The following is a 15134-nucleotide window of genomic DNA, read 5'->3' as shown; positions in this document are numbered from 1 at the left end:
CTTTTTAGCTGGTGAAGCATACCCTCTGTGGTTGAAGTGATGTTAACAAGATCAGCCTTTTCTCCTTCTTTCCCTCTTTCTGTTTTCCACATGTTCATCCTCCACCTGGTCTTATTTCTGACCACAACATTATGAATTGTATAATACACACCTTGCACCCCATTTAGACAACTACCACCATGACCTCTCAGACGCACAGTGGCAATTCATCCTGCTGTTTCTGCTATGTCACCCCACTTAACAAAAAGTTATTGCCATCAAGTATGACTTTTTGATAATATCAGCATCTTATACAAGATGCCTTTTTTGCTAGTACCTGACCTATCACATTGTGGTATTAGTGCACATTTTCCCATGCCTCACTTGTTAAGTTCTTGACTATTAAATGAAAACCAAAGGTTGGAAGGACCTTTCTAGTCAAATTACCCTTCTGAGTGCTTATTACAGAGCATAACCTCAGATTTATCTCTGGCATACTGCCCTCACTATAAAGAATACACTATACATTTTCCTATTCAATATGTTTTTCCACTGCATTGATGCAGCCTGTGAGCCATCCCAAAATGTATCCTCCATACACTACTTTTAATAAGATAGACATCACCCTAATGAGGATTAAGCAACTGAAAAATAAGCAGTTATAATAAGATTTTTGCCCAGATCCCATGCATCAGACTTGTGTCCTCAAACGTGCAAAACGTATTCTGCATACGTGCAAACCCACTACTGAACCTGACTGTCCCCAACTGTATTTGAGGTTAGGTAACATACCGTACTTTCAGGTTGATCTGTGTACATTCCATGTTGGCTTTAGCTATTTCTGTTCAGCCACAATTTATACATTTGGTATGTTAACATATATTACAGGAATGCAGCTTTTTAAAGCCATATAAACTGTTGAAAAGCTAACAATAAGAATTACCCACAGAAATTTATAAATGCAGATTAGCCAGTGAAAATGAATACAAAAGGACTGAATGTTTAAACATCTGAAACTATACTGAAATTAAATACCTGCAGCTAAGTGAAATATCAGGAAATAGGAAAAAAATTTGTACAGTAAGCATTGTTCAACAGTGCAATCAGCTACCTAGGGAGAGCTCCCCCTCATTGGCAGTCTTTAATCAGTGGCTGGACAAACACTTGCCATGGGTGCTCTAAAGCTAATCCTGCATTGAGCAGGTTGGACTAGATTACCTGTATGGCCCCTTCCAACTCTGTGATTGTATGATTCTATCAGATGCTTGCACGAGTATACTCACTGCCATCATAGCCTTTTCTCACAATTAGGTGTCTATGACTCTACATATCAACTACTGCTCTCAGGAAAATTGTTCAGGTATTTCCAGTGAAACACTGACTACCAATTTCCCTAGGTAATATCTACATGCTTGAGTTTCCTGAACACCCATCCCATACTAGGGTAAGACATCAGGAAGAAATTCTGCAGCTGTATACCCAGTGGATTCAAAGTTTGTTCTGCTGCTTCAGACCAGCATGGCTACCCACCTGAAAGCAGCTGTAACCTTCATTACTGATGCTTTCATGAGTTTGAAAAACAGAGGATATTCTAATTCTAAATGTCCCAACTTCACTCTCACACTGTGGAGCTATGTTAAATATCTAGAGTATGCACATCTGTGTGTATTACTTCTTACACTTGTGCTAGAACTATAGTTCTGATCATAAAGTCTTTGTGGATCAGAATATGCATACTAATACAAACTCAATTAAAATACAACTATATAATAGGCACGAGACTATCAAGAGATATGTGTATTAAATTGTACTGAGCTCTTGAAAAGGTGGGCAAGCCAAGTGAAGTGAATAATATACTGCTATCTAAAAGCAGACAGAAAATTCACCACTCTCTTCACTCCTAATGTCTCAGGACTACAACTCAGGAACCACAGCTGATAAAGAATCACCTGTGACCCACAAAGTTAACTCTTTCAATCTACATTAAGATCTTCCAGGGAAGGAAAGGAGAGATTTTCTCCATGTATTAATTATTTCTCAGCTGAGTTTTCTTTCTCTTCACAGCCGTTTTACTGAAAGGATTCTACCAGCCTGACCTTTGGGTGAGTGGACTTAACTAGGAAGCAACTGCCTTCTGCTACCTACTTCTCTAAATAGCAATGGAAAGCTACATTATTTCCCATAATCTCCAAGGCCAATTTTTTTTTTGGGGGGGGGGGGATTAAGTGAATACAGACTACCAAACAACTTCCCTAAAATGTCTTACTGCTTTAAAAGACTCAACTGTGCTAAAACAAACTCTGAAATGGAGCACTAAGCATGGAAAGTGAGTACACAGCAGGCTGTTGGCTCTAGATCAGCTACATTCACGTCTTCCAACACCACAGCAGAATTCCACTGCTTTAATAAACTACCTAGATGTTCAAAAATTCATTTTTATTATGCGGCCTGTGTTTTAAGAGCCTTTACTTTTATAAAGAGTGAAAACATCCCTTGAAATGCTTCCACAGGCACAAGCACATTTCAAAGAAAAACAGTAAGAATCTAATTGTCAAAATTAAAACCACTTAAGTACACAGGACAAATCTAGAAGTACCTGGGGCAAATATAAATACTTCCCATTTATCAACAAGAGAATGTTTAAATAGTCCAGCAGAAATTATGCATGGAAGAACACTACCATCTGTGATAGCATCACAGTCCCAACTAAGTATCACTGTCTCTTATCTTACATTTAACTCTTATAAGACAAGAGTGCACAGTTAATGCCATCTATTATCAATGGCAATGCATCCAATGGAGCATACAACCTTATTTACTCACTAATACTTACTGTGCTAGAACAACATATTCTACAAAGGATATACCAGTAGTAACTGCCTACAGTTTGCATTTGACTGTGTGCTTCAGGCCTCAGAATGCAAAAGTAGTTATAAAGAATGTAACTTAACTAGGACAACCAAGATACAGAGAAGTATCATCTTGCTTGTTACAGCACTGGATGAAACACTCACAAATGTGAGGCATTTAAATTAAATACTCACAGCCACCAACACAGAAGGTAAACAAAAGTAACTTGAACCATAAACAGATTCCTGTCAAACATACAGCAAGTTGCCATTAAGTCTTTAATGAGATACCTGTGATTTATAACATTGTCACGTTTACAAATCTCACATGAAAAAGGGTTCAGTTTCATGCAGACAATTCTGATAAAAAGCAGGATGTGCACATAGTAAAATGATCTATCCACTTGTTTGATGACACATTTGGAATTGGGTTTGAGGTTTAAAGAAGTTATCCACATTTCTATAAATATAGACATTAAGTGACTTTCAATGTCACTAGTGCAGGTACATATAACCAACATACAAAAGCTCCATTGGAAGCTACTTCAATTCTTTCAAAAAGGACCAGGATTTCATATTTTAAAAAAGCTGTCACTTTCAGTATTTGAAAACACTAAAGTGCATTTTTGGTTACCTTCTAAGCAGTTTCTGGCTATAAAATTTGATTTTATACAAGTATCAATAAGTTTTATTTACTGACATTCAGAGCTGTAGTTACTCTCTCTAACTGAGAACCCAGTAACTTTTATTGGTTGTGCCAAGAGAAGGAAGTCTTGTTCCTATGTCACAGTTCTTTCATTTTACAGTGGAAGTATTCTAATAACTTTTCACAGCACCAGTAGAGTAAGAGAGGCTTTGCTTTAGCCCTTTAGCCTGCTACCTAAATTGCCTAAAGAATTCTTTAAAAAACCTATACCAGTAAGAAAAAGAGCCCCTTTCTAATCATATACTGTCCCACCCAGTTAACACTGTTTGCATGACTGTAAACAAGCTTAAAATATAATTAGAGCAGACACAGGTCATCTTTAAACTTTGTTATTTTTCCACAGTGTCCAAGTGTTTCAAGTGTATAAAGCTTCAATACATTCCTAAAAGTACTGCAAGAATATTAAAAAGAAATCTGGCAGTACTGGGAACATGGAAATTGCATGTGTTCTACTAAATTTAGCTTTGTTTTCAATTAATTATGATCAAATTTTATTGCCATCAATTTCATTTAAAGGTAATATTGCACTGTAAGAATTCTGAAACCCAAGTCCCTTATGGTAGCAATTCAGTTTTGCCTTTAATTGTTCAAGGTTTTCTTGGACAGCATACTTTTCCTCCTACAACAATCAAGTATGGTTCAAACCCAGAGTAGCACTGCATAACAAATCAATGCACGGCTATTTTTTTTAAAAAAAAAAACAAAAATAACCCTACACACCAAGACATGCTATATTATCAGGAAACTCATCCATGCTCTTACATATTCCCAACTTTTCCATCTATTAAGCTTCTGATAACATGACCACCACAATATCGATAGTTCAAATCATCAGAGTGCAAAGTGATATTTTAAGAGGACCAGTTTAAAAAGCATACCATACAGCCAACCTTTCATATAAGAACCCTCCACATTCACAGCCTCCTTAAATAATGGTTTCCTAGCTCCACGTTATGTTAAAGGATACTATTTTAAAGCTGCATATCTTCATCTATTACACTCCATTTATACAAGCAGTAGTTTGAAAACACCTAATGCCTTAAATGCAAATCCCTTGCAAAGGCACTCTCAAGCATATGACTACACCACCAAGCAGAACACTCTTCATTGTTTTATTTGGCCATTAAGATATCCAGGTCACATTTACCCACCCATCTGTTTCCTGATCGTTTTGTACTATGTAACAGGGGAGTTTTGTTTTTGTTTCTTTTTTAAAAAAACGTAGTAGTAGTGCTGAAGAACTTGAGGGGGAACCAGTGGCCTGTGTCTCCAAAGCTTCCCATCAGGCTAACTGTTAAATAGTTCCTCTGTACAGGATCCAGACAAGCAGGCCAGGCGCTGGAAACTGTTTTAGTGAAATGCTGACAAGGAGCTACTCTCACAGCCCCAGTAGCTCATCTCTTTTTCTTCTGCTGCCTCAGCATCTTCCTTCGCTTAATTATCATATCGTGCAGCTTCTCCAGTCCTTCTTTGAGCCCGTCCCCAATGATAGCGCAGGTGGGCTGCAGGTGCCAGGGAGTGGAGGTGTTCAGCTCGCTTGTGGCCAGCATTTTTTCCATCTCGGAGAGCGTCAGCGAGTGTCTCAAGTCCTGCTTGTTGGCCACGATGAGCACGGGCACCCCTTGGTTCTCCGAGATCCGCGTGATTTTGTGCAGTTCCGTTTTGGCTTCCTCCATCCTCTCCACGTCCACCGAGTCCACCACGAAGACGATACCGTCCGTGCAGCGCGTGTAGGACTTCCAGAGGGGGCGCAGCTTCTCCTGGCCCCCCACGTCCCAGAAGTGGAAAGTGACCGTCTTGCCGTTGCCCAGCGTCACCTTGATCTTCTCCGTGTTGAAGCCTTTGGTGGGGACGGTGTTGACGAACTCGTTGAACTGCAGCCGGTAGAGGACCGTCGTCTTGCCGGCGCAGTCCAGCCCCAGGATCACGATGTGGAAGCACTGGAAGGCAGGAAGGCTGGAAAGAATCGGCGTCTGCTCCGACAGCCCATTCCCCATCTCAGGGGAGGAGCCCGAGGCGAGCAGGGGGCACCAGACGCCCGCCTGCCGCCGCTGCCTCAAGCCGCCCGCTCGCTGCCGCTGCTCGCCGCCGGCCTCACACTCCTACTCACGAGCCCCTCCTGACAACGAGACAAGCGCAGGGTCAGACGCAGAGGACCGGCGGGGGAGGGGAGAACCTCGCGGAGAAGTGGCGCCGCTACCGCCCTTCACACAGCCACCTCGCCTGCAAGCCCCGAAAACGCCGCAGCGCGAAACGCTAGCCTCTGGCCCCGCCGCGCCTCCTCGCTCACCACCTAACCCCACGCTCCCCCGCCTCTTTCACACAACGGCGCCTCCCATTGGACGGCGAGAGCTGCGGTGGGCGGGGCACAGGCAAGCAAAGAGAAGAGCGAGAAGAGGGCGGGCCTACGCCGAGTAGCCCGCGCTCCCTATTGGCCCCACAAGCCGCCACTCGACGGCAGCTGGCCGCCTAAACCCCGTCGCCATTGGTTATCGCTGAGCTGCTGGAAGGCGGGAGGAAGAAAACCTTACTCTAGTCTGTTCCTCTCTCCCCCACCCCATGTAGAACCTGTTCACTTTAACCCGCAAAGGATGTCGGGTCCTGTCGTTTGACCACTCTTCCTCCAGCAGCACAGGCCCAGTCCCTTACCTGACAGGACACAACCAGAACGCTGTCAGTCTCCGTCCAGCGCCCCCTAGCAGCAGCCTCTACTCTCAAGACAACACGTAGTCGGTTGGGGGTTTCTATTCACTTCTTCCACGCCCTCCTGCCCACCTCCCACCTGTAGCCATGGGAACGATACCTAGAAACATCTGTTCAAGCACCGTTTCTTTCCCCAAAGGCCCCTCCCACTGGGAAAGAAAGAAGCGCGCAGCAATCAAACGACCCTACTACGGAAAGTTCGTCTGAGTTGTAACGCTTCAACAAGAATCTCCGTTACGCCTCCTACATGCAGGCAGAACGTCATAATACCGGGAAATCCTTCCTATTGGCCCGCTTTGCGCACACGTATCCTAGCAACCCAATTTAAATCAATCCAATTTAAATGACGCCCGCAAGGGCCCTCGGGCTCAGAGGCTGGCGTTGAGCAACCGCCCCGCTCTGCCCTCACGAGGTTGCAACGTGGCTTAGTAGTCACGCCTACCTCGCGAGCTCCACAGCCTCAGATCGTATTCCACGCGCTCTCCCCAGGCAGTATATCAAGTCGTGTGGGTTGCTGGGCGCGTGTCAGTCAGTTCAACTGAAACCCTTGCTTTGGCCACGCCCCCTTTTATAAAACGTCAGCAGTCGTTTTTCCGTGTTTTGTGTCGTATGCCTGCGTAGTTTTTCCTCATGCTTTCATCTGAAATAGTCCACTTAACATTCGATGGAGACGGAAAAACTGAGGGGCCACGATGGGAAGTTTCGAGACGGTCACGTCCAAAGAGGCAATATTGAACAGCTGAAGAGTTTACATCGTTGTCAAGGCTTGCCCTGTTGAATTTCCTCGTAGTAATTTTTTTATTTTTTTGGTAAATGTATCTCCCGGTTTTCTGTTATGCATTATACTCCGAGTGTTTTATTTCAAGAACAAGACAAAGCGTAACAGGAGATTTGAAACCAGCATAAAGCAGGTTTAAAAGGGGGAGGGGGAGGAGGAGAAACAGCAGCCAGCTTCTTTTAAAAGCGCAGGATTCCTTTAAAAAAAAACTCCTTGCTGACATACAGGATACAACCCCTGGGATTTATGTTTGGTTGCTGGTTTAATTGCAGCTGCCCAATGAAGGATTTCCAAGCAGAAGAGGGAAAGATTTCCCTTCATCCACTTTAACTTGGAGGAATGTGCAAAAAAGAATGATAGCATTGCCCATTGGAAACAATGGGAGAGCCTTGAAGGCCCATTAGAGATAATGGGAGCCAATAATGCCAGTTAACTTGGATGGGCTCAATTGAAATAGAATTAGTGCTTTGGGAACTGAATGACAGGCCCCCTCCTCCCCAAGTGGAATGATGGCCCCAGGGAGTAGCTAACATGTTCTGGGACTAGAATGAAAGTCCTCAGGGTGGAATGGGGGCACTTGGGAGTAGCAGAAGTGTTCTGTCACTGGAATGGTGCTGCTGCCAAGCAGAATGGCAGCCACTGGGAGTATTGGAAGTGTTCTAGGACTAGAATGACAACCCTCAGAGTAGAATGACAGCTCCTGGGAGTAGCAGATGTGTTCTGGGACAGAAATGACAGGTTGCAGGGTGGAATGACAGCCACTGGAAGTAGTAAAAGTGTTCTAGGGCTGTAATGACAGCCCCAGAGTGCAATAACAGCCACTGGGAGTAGCAGATGTAGTTTGGGACTGGAATGGCAGCCCCAGGCAGGGCTAGCACAACCTCGTAGGCTACGTAGGCAGCCACCTAAGACCAATGTTCCCTCTAAGCTGCAGAGTCCTGACCAAAAATTCTACTTTGTGAGCTACTGGCATTAAAGTTGTGAGCTACTGCATAAATTATTGTGCTCTGCAGTTATCCTTCCTGAGCTAAGACAAAAATGTGTGAGCTGGAGGCTAAAAATCTGTGAGCTAGCTCACGCTAACTCAGCTTAGCGGGAACACTGCCTAAGATGTCCCCTGACCACAGGGGAAGGCAGTGGGTGCCCTGCCACCCCGGTTTTCCTTTCCCACTGCTGCCATGCTTGCCCTTGCTGCCATCTGTCTCTCTGCCACCCTTGTCCACTTCGCCATTCATCCTGGTGGCCTGCAGGCAGAGGGCAGCAGGGAAGGGGCTGAGTGGGGACCGTCTACAAGCGCATGCACCACCCCACCCCTGCTCAGCCTTTCTGGGTCTGTGCTTGTGCTGTAGCATCTTGTCATCGCTTTCAATTTTTTAAAAATACTTAATCTTTTCTCATTTAACTGATCATCCAAGAACCTGTGATTGCAAGATTCCGTTTCTAAAACCGCCCAAGTAACTTCTTAGCTTTGTTAGACTTTGGACTTGTGAGTCACTTCACTGCGCAACATAGACACTCCTGAGAATTAGGTGTGCTTCCAACCTGTGTTGGATGAGGCAAAACAAACAATCCAGGACATCCTTGCAGCTGCAAGAGTTCAGTGTATATGACTCAAACATGGTTTGGGAGCTGACATATTGCTTTCTTTTTTAGACATTTGTTGTTTAATTGATACTGGTACAAGTATTTTTACATGAATAATAATGTCATTCTCAACTGAGTTCAACAGTCTGCAGGTCTTAATAAAATGCTTTTAGCTATACCTTGAAACCGGGTTTGCAGTGTTTTTATCTCCCACAGTGAGTGCAGCTCCTCCCTGTTTTTGTTCAGCTTTTAAACAGCAAACTGTAGAACATTGGTGTGAAGATCATGTAAGTGGAGAAGCAGCCTGGCCATCCTAGACTTGGTGACTCTACAACAAGTGGATCACCAAGTGATGTTACAAGAAAAATGTGATGCTGTTGTGACATCTAGCACAGGGGATGGGGCAGTTGGGTCTCAGCTATGAGATGAAAGGGGTACTTGAACTCTGGTAGGAAGAGTCCAGGTGGAGGCAGGGGATTCCCTGGTTTAGACGCCCTCCCCCCACTTCAGGGTTATCAGAAAGTGGGGGGGAGGGAAATGTCTGCTGGGCACTCCATTATACCCTATGGAGATCAGTGCCCATAGGGTATAATGGAGAATTGATCTGTGAGTATCAGGAGCTCTGTTGGGGGTGCTTTTTTGAGGTAGCGGCACCAAATTTTAAGCATAGCATCTGGTGCCTCTTCTCAAAACACCCCCTAATTTTCAAAAAGATTGGACCAGGGGAATCTAATTCTATGAGTACAAAAAGAAGGTGCCCCTATCATTTAGTATTTCCAAATGGAGGGAAGGCGTTTAAAAGGCATGTGGTCCTTTTAAATGTGATGGCCAGTACTCCCTTTGGAGTTCAATCATGCTTGTTACAATCTTGTTCCTGGTTCCACCCCCCAATTCCCCAGATATTTCTTGAGTCGGATCTGGCAACTCTAGCCCCAGCTTGCCACCAACAGTAGCAGCAGATGACCAGAAAACGATTACAGGGACCTAAGGGGCATTTGTAAGTCTGACTCAAGAAATAGGTCCAACTCAAGAAATAACGACATACAGACCCATGCCTCTTATCAATTGCATTTAAAATAACGATAATAAGAGCAGAAGTTGGTTGATTACCAGAAATAGTTGATGCTCTTCCGAATGTCAAGCTCTTCAAAAGTGCAAAAGGACTTTCAGACTGTCATAAAAGAAAACTATGAATATAAAAGTTTAATTTACAATTTAATCAATTTAGAATCAAATATTTCCTAGAATGAACCCATTTGGATTTTAGTATTTTTAAAGCCTTTTTTCATGGCAAAATTTTGTGCTTGGTCTACAAGGTTTTACGGATGATCAAATTTACATTTGCATCATCTGCACAATGTCTGTTGAATGCTTCTGTGATCATTCACATATTTCCTGAATTGTTTTGTTTTGATTTTGAAAGTATTGCAAGTAGAAATCTAATTTACTCTTCAGGAAGAACAATACTTGAATGGAAGAAGACGGAAGAGCTTAATATTGTGGTTAAACGGATTTCTCTTGATGAGATTAATTGATTAACATTGCAATCCAGTCTCCAATTTAAACCAACTGGCTGCTGATGGGATTGCTCCCAAATCCCTCTTCAGTGGCAGCACTCAGAGGTCTTCTGGAATAATGAGTCTATAGTGGCATACTCCAGAATACTTTTGCCAGCTGAACTGATAGAAATTCAAAGGATCAGGCAGTGGGTCATGTGAAAGACCTCTACCAGAGACCTTGGAGAGGAATGCCCCAAATGAATATATAATCCAGAGTTTTGTTATGCTATTCCTTTTGTTCTTTTTTCTTTTCTGTCTGTGTGCTGATTCAGTATAAGGCACTTTGTATGCTCAAATGCTGTACTAAAGTCTGCAGAGTAAAATATATGCATTAAATAAATTGTGTGTGTATTTGTTTCAATGATAAGCAAGGGATACATTTTTTCTGAATGAGTAGGGAGCCCTCAGCAACAGCATGGTCTTGTTGCTCTTTTGGCTGGTGTCTCCAGAGAATTGATATGCTGTCTTTCAAATATGACTGCAATCCCAGGGACTATTCTAATCTACCCCCTATGATTCTTTGGCTTTCCTGGGCAATAGGAATACATTTCCTTATTTCAAGTGCTTTGAGTATGGCACTGAGAGGTCTTATGTCACTTCTGTTCTTGGTCACTATGGACAACAATACCCTTCCTATATTCAGGCCCATAACTTCTGGTTTAACAATAAATTTAGCATTTTTTCCAGTTCCTGTCACATAGTCTGTTCAAATTTGTGCTGTCACTTCACATTCATCCACCAAGCTAACGTTGCATCGTTGCATCGCTAACGTTTTTATCGCCCTGTAAATTAGCTAGGTTCTGGCCTCTGGCCAAGATTAGCCCAATCTCACCAGAAGCTAAGCCCTGGCAGTGCTTGGATGGGAAACCACCAAGGAAAGTTAAGGTTTGTCATTGTTTGATTCCCCTCAAAACCCTATGGGGTTGCCATAAGTCTGCTTCTACCACAAAGACAGCTGGAGAGAGCAGCAATCAGTCCATTCTCGCAAGAGGCTGAGAAGCAGGGAGGCTATTTTCTCTGTTATTTCTGCTGCTTGCTGTCAAACCAGATCCAAAAGAGTAACACTTTTGTTTTACATTTTTTAGCTTCAAAGGTAGAAATATAGTGATATATAAAGATCGCTTTTAGATATTTTAATTTTTTTTAAATGTGCTTTTTTAATGGAAGATGATGTTTTGAGTCCTCAAAGTAAGACCTCTGGCAGTCAAACAGGGTCAGGGCAATTAAACTCCATAGCAACATTTCCTCAGTGTCTCTAATTACCATTAAAAACACTGGTAATTAGGGAGTAAGAATAATAGTACCATCAACGGGCCAACATTCAGTCAAATAAAAGTCCAGTGGCACTTTAAAGTAACAACATTTATTTCAACAGTAGACTTTAAGGTGCCACTAGAGTTTTATTTTGCTGTAACAGACTGAACTGGCTACCCATGCAATTAAGATTGAGTTATAGTAGACAAACATGAGTTGATCACTCATTATTCAGTTCTTCAGAACAGGAAGCCAGATGCAGGCCCAGCAGCAGACCCACAGTTACAAAGGATAAGGAAGATATGAGGGTTTTTTAATGTATAAGGATTAGAGCTGCGGAAATGTAGTATTAAAGATTATTATTGTGACTGATTACAGAGTACTTGTAGAATTGTGGCAACTTTGGAGATTATTAATAGTATTCTGCTAAATTTCTCCAGTTATTATAAATTCAATCCCTTCTCCCTGGGACCAAGTCTGTAGTCTAAGAATGTAGCAAGAAGAGACTGACGTGCACACAAAAAAGAAGTGAAGGATGGAAAAGGCCAATTAGAGTAACAAACATTATGAGCTGTCCTCTTTTCCTGCCACCTGCCTAAAAATTGTATCAGTATTTACCAGTCATTGGAAGACTTGATACCGCTTTTGTCTCTTTGTCGTTGAATCTGAAAGCCCAGCAGGAACTCATTTGCATATTAGGCCACAGACTTCTGATGTCACCATTGTTTTGCACAGAGATTTTTTGTAGGAAAAGCCCAGCAGGAACTTATTTGCATCAGGCCACACCCCCTGACACCAAGCCAGCAGGAACTGCGGTCCTGTGCGCTTCTGCTCAAAAAAAGCCCTGATTATAGGATAGCTTTAGAGGTGCTCTTTGGGTAATTCAGCCACAATACTGACAGAGAAGAATTTTCTTTTGCTGTTGAAACTACAGTGTGTGCTTCAGATAAATTAATCTGATCTTATGTCTTCAACAAAAAAAAGAGGGGATGCTTTCACACAGCAACAGTTCTCTGGCTGTTATTGCTGCTGTGAATGCAAAGGCATTCACAGTGGCTACAGATCACCTATGTGGCAGCTTTCTCTGCACCTTCCCTGTTTTGCTCCCCTTTGTTGTTCAGTTGCACAGTCAAGTCTGACTCTTTGCAACCCCATGGACAAAGTCACACCAGGCCCTCCTGTCTTCCACCATCCTCCAAAGTCTGCTCAAATTCGTGTTAGTTATACTAGTAACGCTGTCCAGCCATATCATCTTTTGCCATCCCCTTCTTCTTTTGCCTTCTGTCTATCCCAGCATCAGGATCTTTTTCAGTGAGTGCTCCCTTCTCATTTGGTGGCCAAAGTATTTGAGCTTCAGCTTCAGCATCTGACCTTCCAGGGAACAGTCAGGGTTGATTTCCCTTAGGACTGACTGATTTGATCTTCTTGCAGTCCAAGGGACTCTCAAGATTCTTCTCCAGCACCACATCTCAAAAGCATCTATTCTTCTGCACTTGGCCTTCCTTATGGTCCAGCTCTCACAGCCATACATTACTACTGGGAATACCATCGCTTTGACTATACAGACTTTTGTTGGCAGGGTGATGTTTCTACTATTTATTCTACCTTTATTACACAAAAAGATCCCATACACATGTCAAAACTAACCCATGTGATATCCCTTAGGACTGACTGATTTGATCTTCTTGCAGTCCAAGGGACTCTCAAGATTCTTCTCCAGCACCACAGCTCAAAGGCATCTATTATTCTAGTCAGAATAATAGAAAGAAAGGTAAGGAATGAATTAAGGTATTTGGGTAAGGTTGGAAGAGGAAGGAAATAGAGATAATAGTATAAGAGAAAGAATAGCGCTATGGAGCTAAGCTCAAATAGTTGCTCTCCCTCCCGAGGCAGGAAAGTAACTGAAGAGATGGGTGTTCCAGTATCACAGGAAGAGGAAGAAGAAAATATTCTGTTTCCTGCCTCCCTGGCACAGTGGTGGGAAATGCTCAAGATGTCCTTCTGTCCTCAGAGCAGAATGACCCCTCACGGTAAGTACCACTGGTCGTTCTTCTGCACTTGGCCTTCCTCGTGGTCCAGCTCTCACAGTCATACATTACTAGTGGGAATACCATAGCTTTGACTATATGGACTTTTGTTGGCAGAGTGATGTCTTTGCTTTTTATTATACTGCCTAGGTTCGCCGTAGCTGTCCTCTCAAGGAGCATACTCTTCATTTCATAGCTACAGTCACCATCTGCAGTGATCTTGGATCCCAGGAATGTGAAGTCTGTCACTACTATAGCCACCATTCCCCCACACCTCCAATAGATGGGCATTGAGGAATCTTTCTCCTTAATTTGTAATTGGCAAGTTGCTATAGTGATACCACAGTTACCAATTAAGGACACTCCCACCCAAAAGGGAGGATGGCAAATAACAGGGACTGCAGCGGGGGATATGATGGTGATATGGGTGTAACCAGGAAATAATGTACACTTCCTCATCCACATAGCATCTCCCTCCCCCCCCCCTCCTTTGACTGCAATCTTTTTTTAAACAAGGTTGTAGTAAAGCAGGTTTAGGCACGACCACAGGATTAAAGCATTAAGCAGGAAATCCCATTTTGTGTGTGCCATTAAAACTGTCATTTTAAATAGTTCTTAAATGTTAATTGTGTGTATTACTAGATTAATGACTGTTCTTTCCATGACAGATTTATTTGGTGCACACTTTAATAATATTTGCTTGTGATATTTTATCAATGGTATAATTGCAATCAGCTTAATACTAAATCCAGAGACTTTTAACATTATAAATTTCTAATAAAGTAATTAACATTAAAAGAATTGCGTGCACAGATTGATGCATTGTAGCAAAAGGGCATTTATTAAATTGGAAACATGTCTACGATTTCCCTTGGTGATGGAAAAGAATTCCACAGGACTCTGCTTTTAAGAAGGAACTGATGTTAATGCTTTTAAGTTACAGCTGCTGTTGATGTCAGCATCAGTAAATGCAGAGAACAATTTTAGTTGCTTAGTGATGAAAAAAATATAGCAATATGTTTGATTTGCCTTTTACTGATTGCATTTTATAAGGAAATGGCTAATCAGATCTTTCATTCTTGTGTCAGAACCAACAGGAATATACTTTGTTATATGATCTCTAACATAAAATCTCTGAAAATCCATTATGAGGAAATGAGACGCATACATTTGTTTGTTCTACAATCCAGAAACAAGCTTTAAAAAGCTGAAAATCAACAAGCTTCAAAAAAATCTCTCTGGACATTCAAAACCTTTCTGCCTATGAGGTGCAATGTTATATAGTACATATTACAACTAACATGATCATGAATCCTAAAATTATGTGCTTTACTCATTGTAAGCCACCTTGAGTTCTGCATGGTAGAAAGGCAGCTAATAAATGCTTTAAATAAAGAAATACATACTCAGGGCGCAGTTCTAAGGCCTGCCTTTAAACAGCCTAGAATGGAGACCAAGCCCTATGTTGGTGTGTGAGATAGTGCCCAGGTGTACTGCAATTGGGCTGGTATAACTCTAGCTCGAGTGTGCAAACAGGTGATTCAGGGGTAGGGTGGGACTTAGGGCCAAATTAGATGTAACAGTGTCATGTCTGCCATGTGGACATCACCACCATTTTAAAGCCTAAAATGGGTGATTTTAAAATGGCAGGATAAAGTGGCTTTGCCCCTTCCCTAGCACCTTTTCAAGTGCTGA

The 15134-nt window shown here is 42.5% G+C and overlaps 1 protein-coding gene across 1 annotated transcript; it reads right to left on the bottom strand.

Annotated features, from left to right (window-relative positions):
* Positions 1-3088: 3088 nt before the first annotated feature.
* Positions 3089-5831, bottom strand: ARL4A (ADP ribosylation factor like GTPase 4A). The gene has a single exon (XM_060248581.1). It carries the CDS (start codon positions 5529-5531, stop codon positions 4929-4931), a length of 603 nt encoding a protein of 200 aa, XP_060104564.1. The 5' UTR covers positions 5532-5831; the 3' UTR covers positions 3089-4928.
* Positions 5832-15134: the final 9303 nt, after the last annotated feature.

This window comes from Heteronotia binoei, chromosome 10 (genome assembly GCF_032191835.1).
Source record: "Heteronotia binoei isolate CCM8104 ecotype False Entrance Well chromosome 10, APGP_CSIRO_Hbin_v1, whole genome shotgun sequence".
Lineage (NCBI taxonomy): Eukaryota > Metazoa > Chordata > Lepidosauria > Squamata > Gekkonidae > Heteronotia > Heteronotia binoei.
The sequence above is the reverse complement of the archived record's forward strand: the minus strand, read 5'-3'. Positions and strand labels throughout refer to the sequence as shown.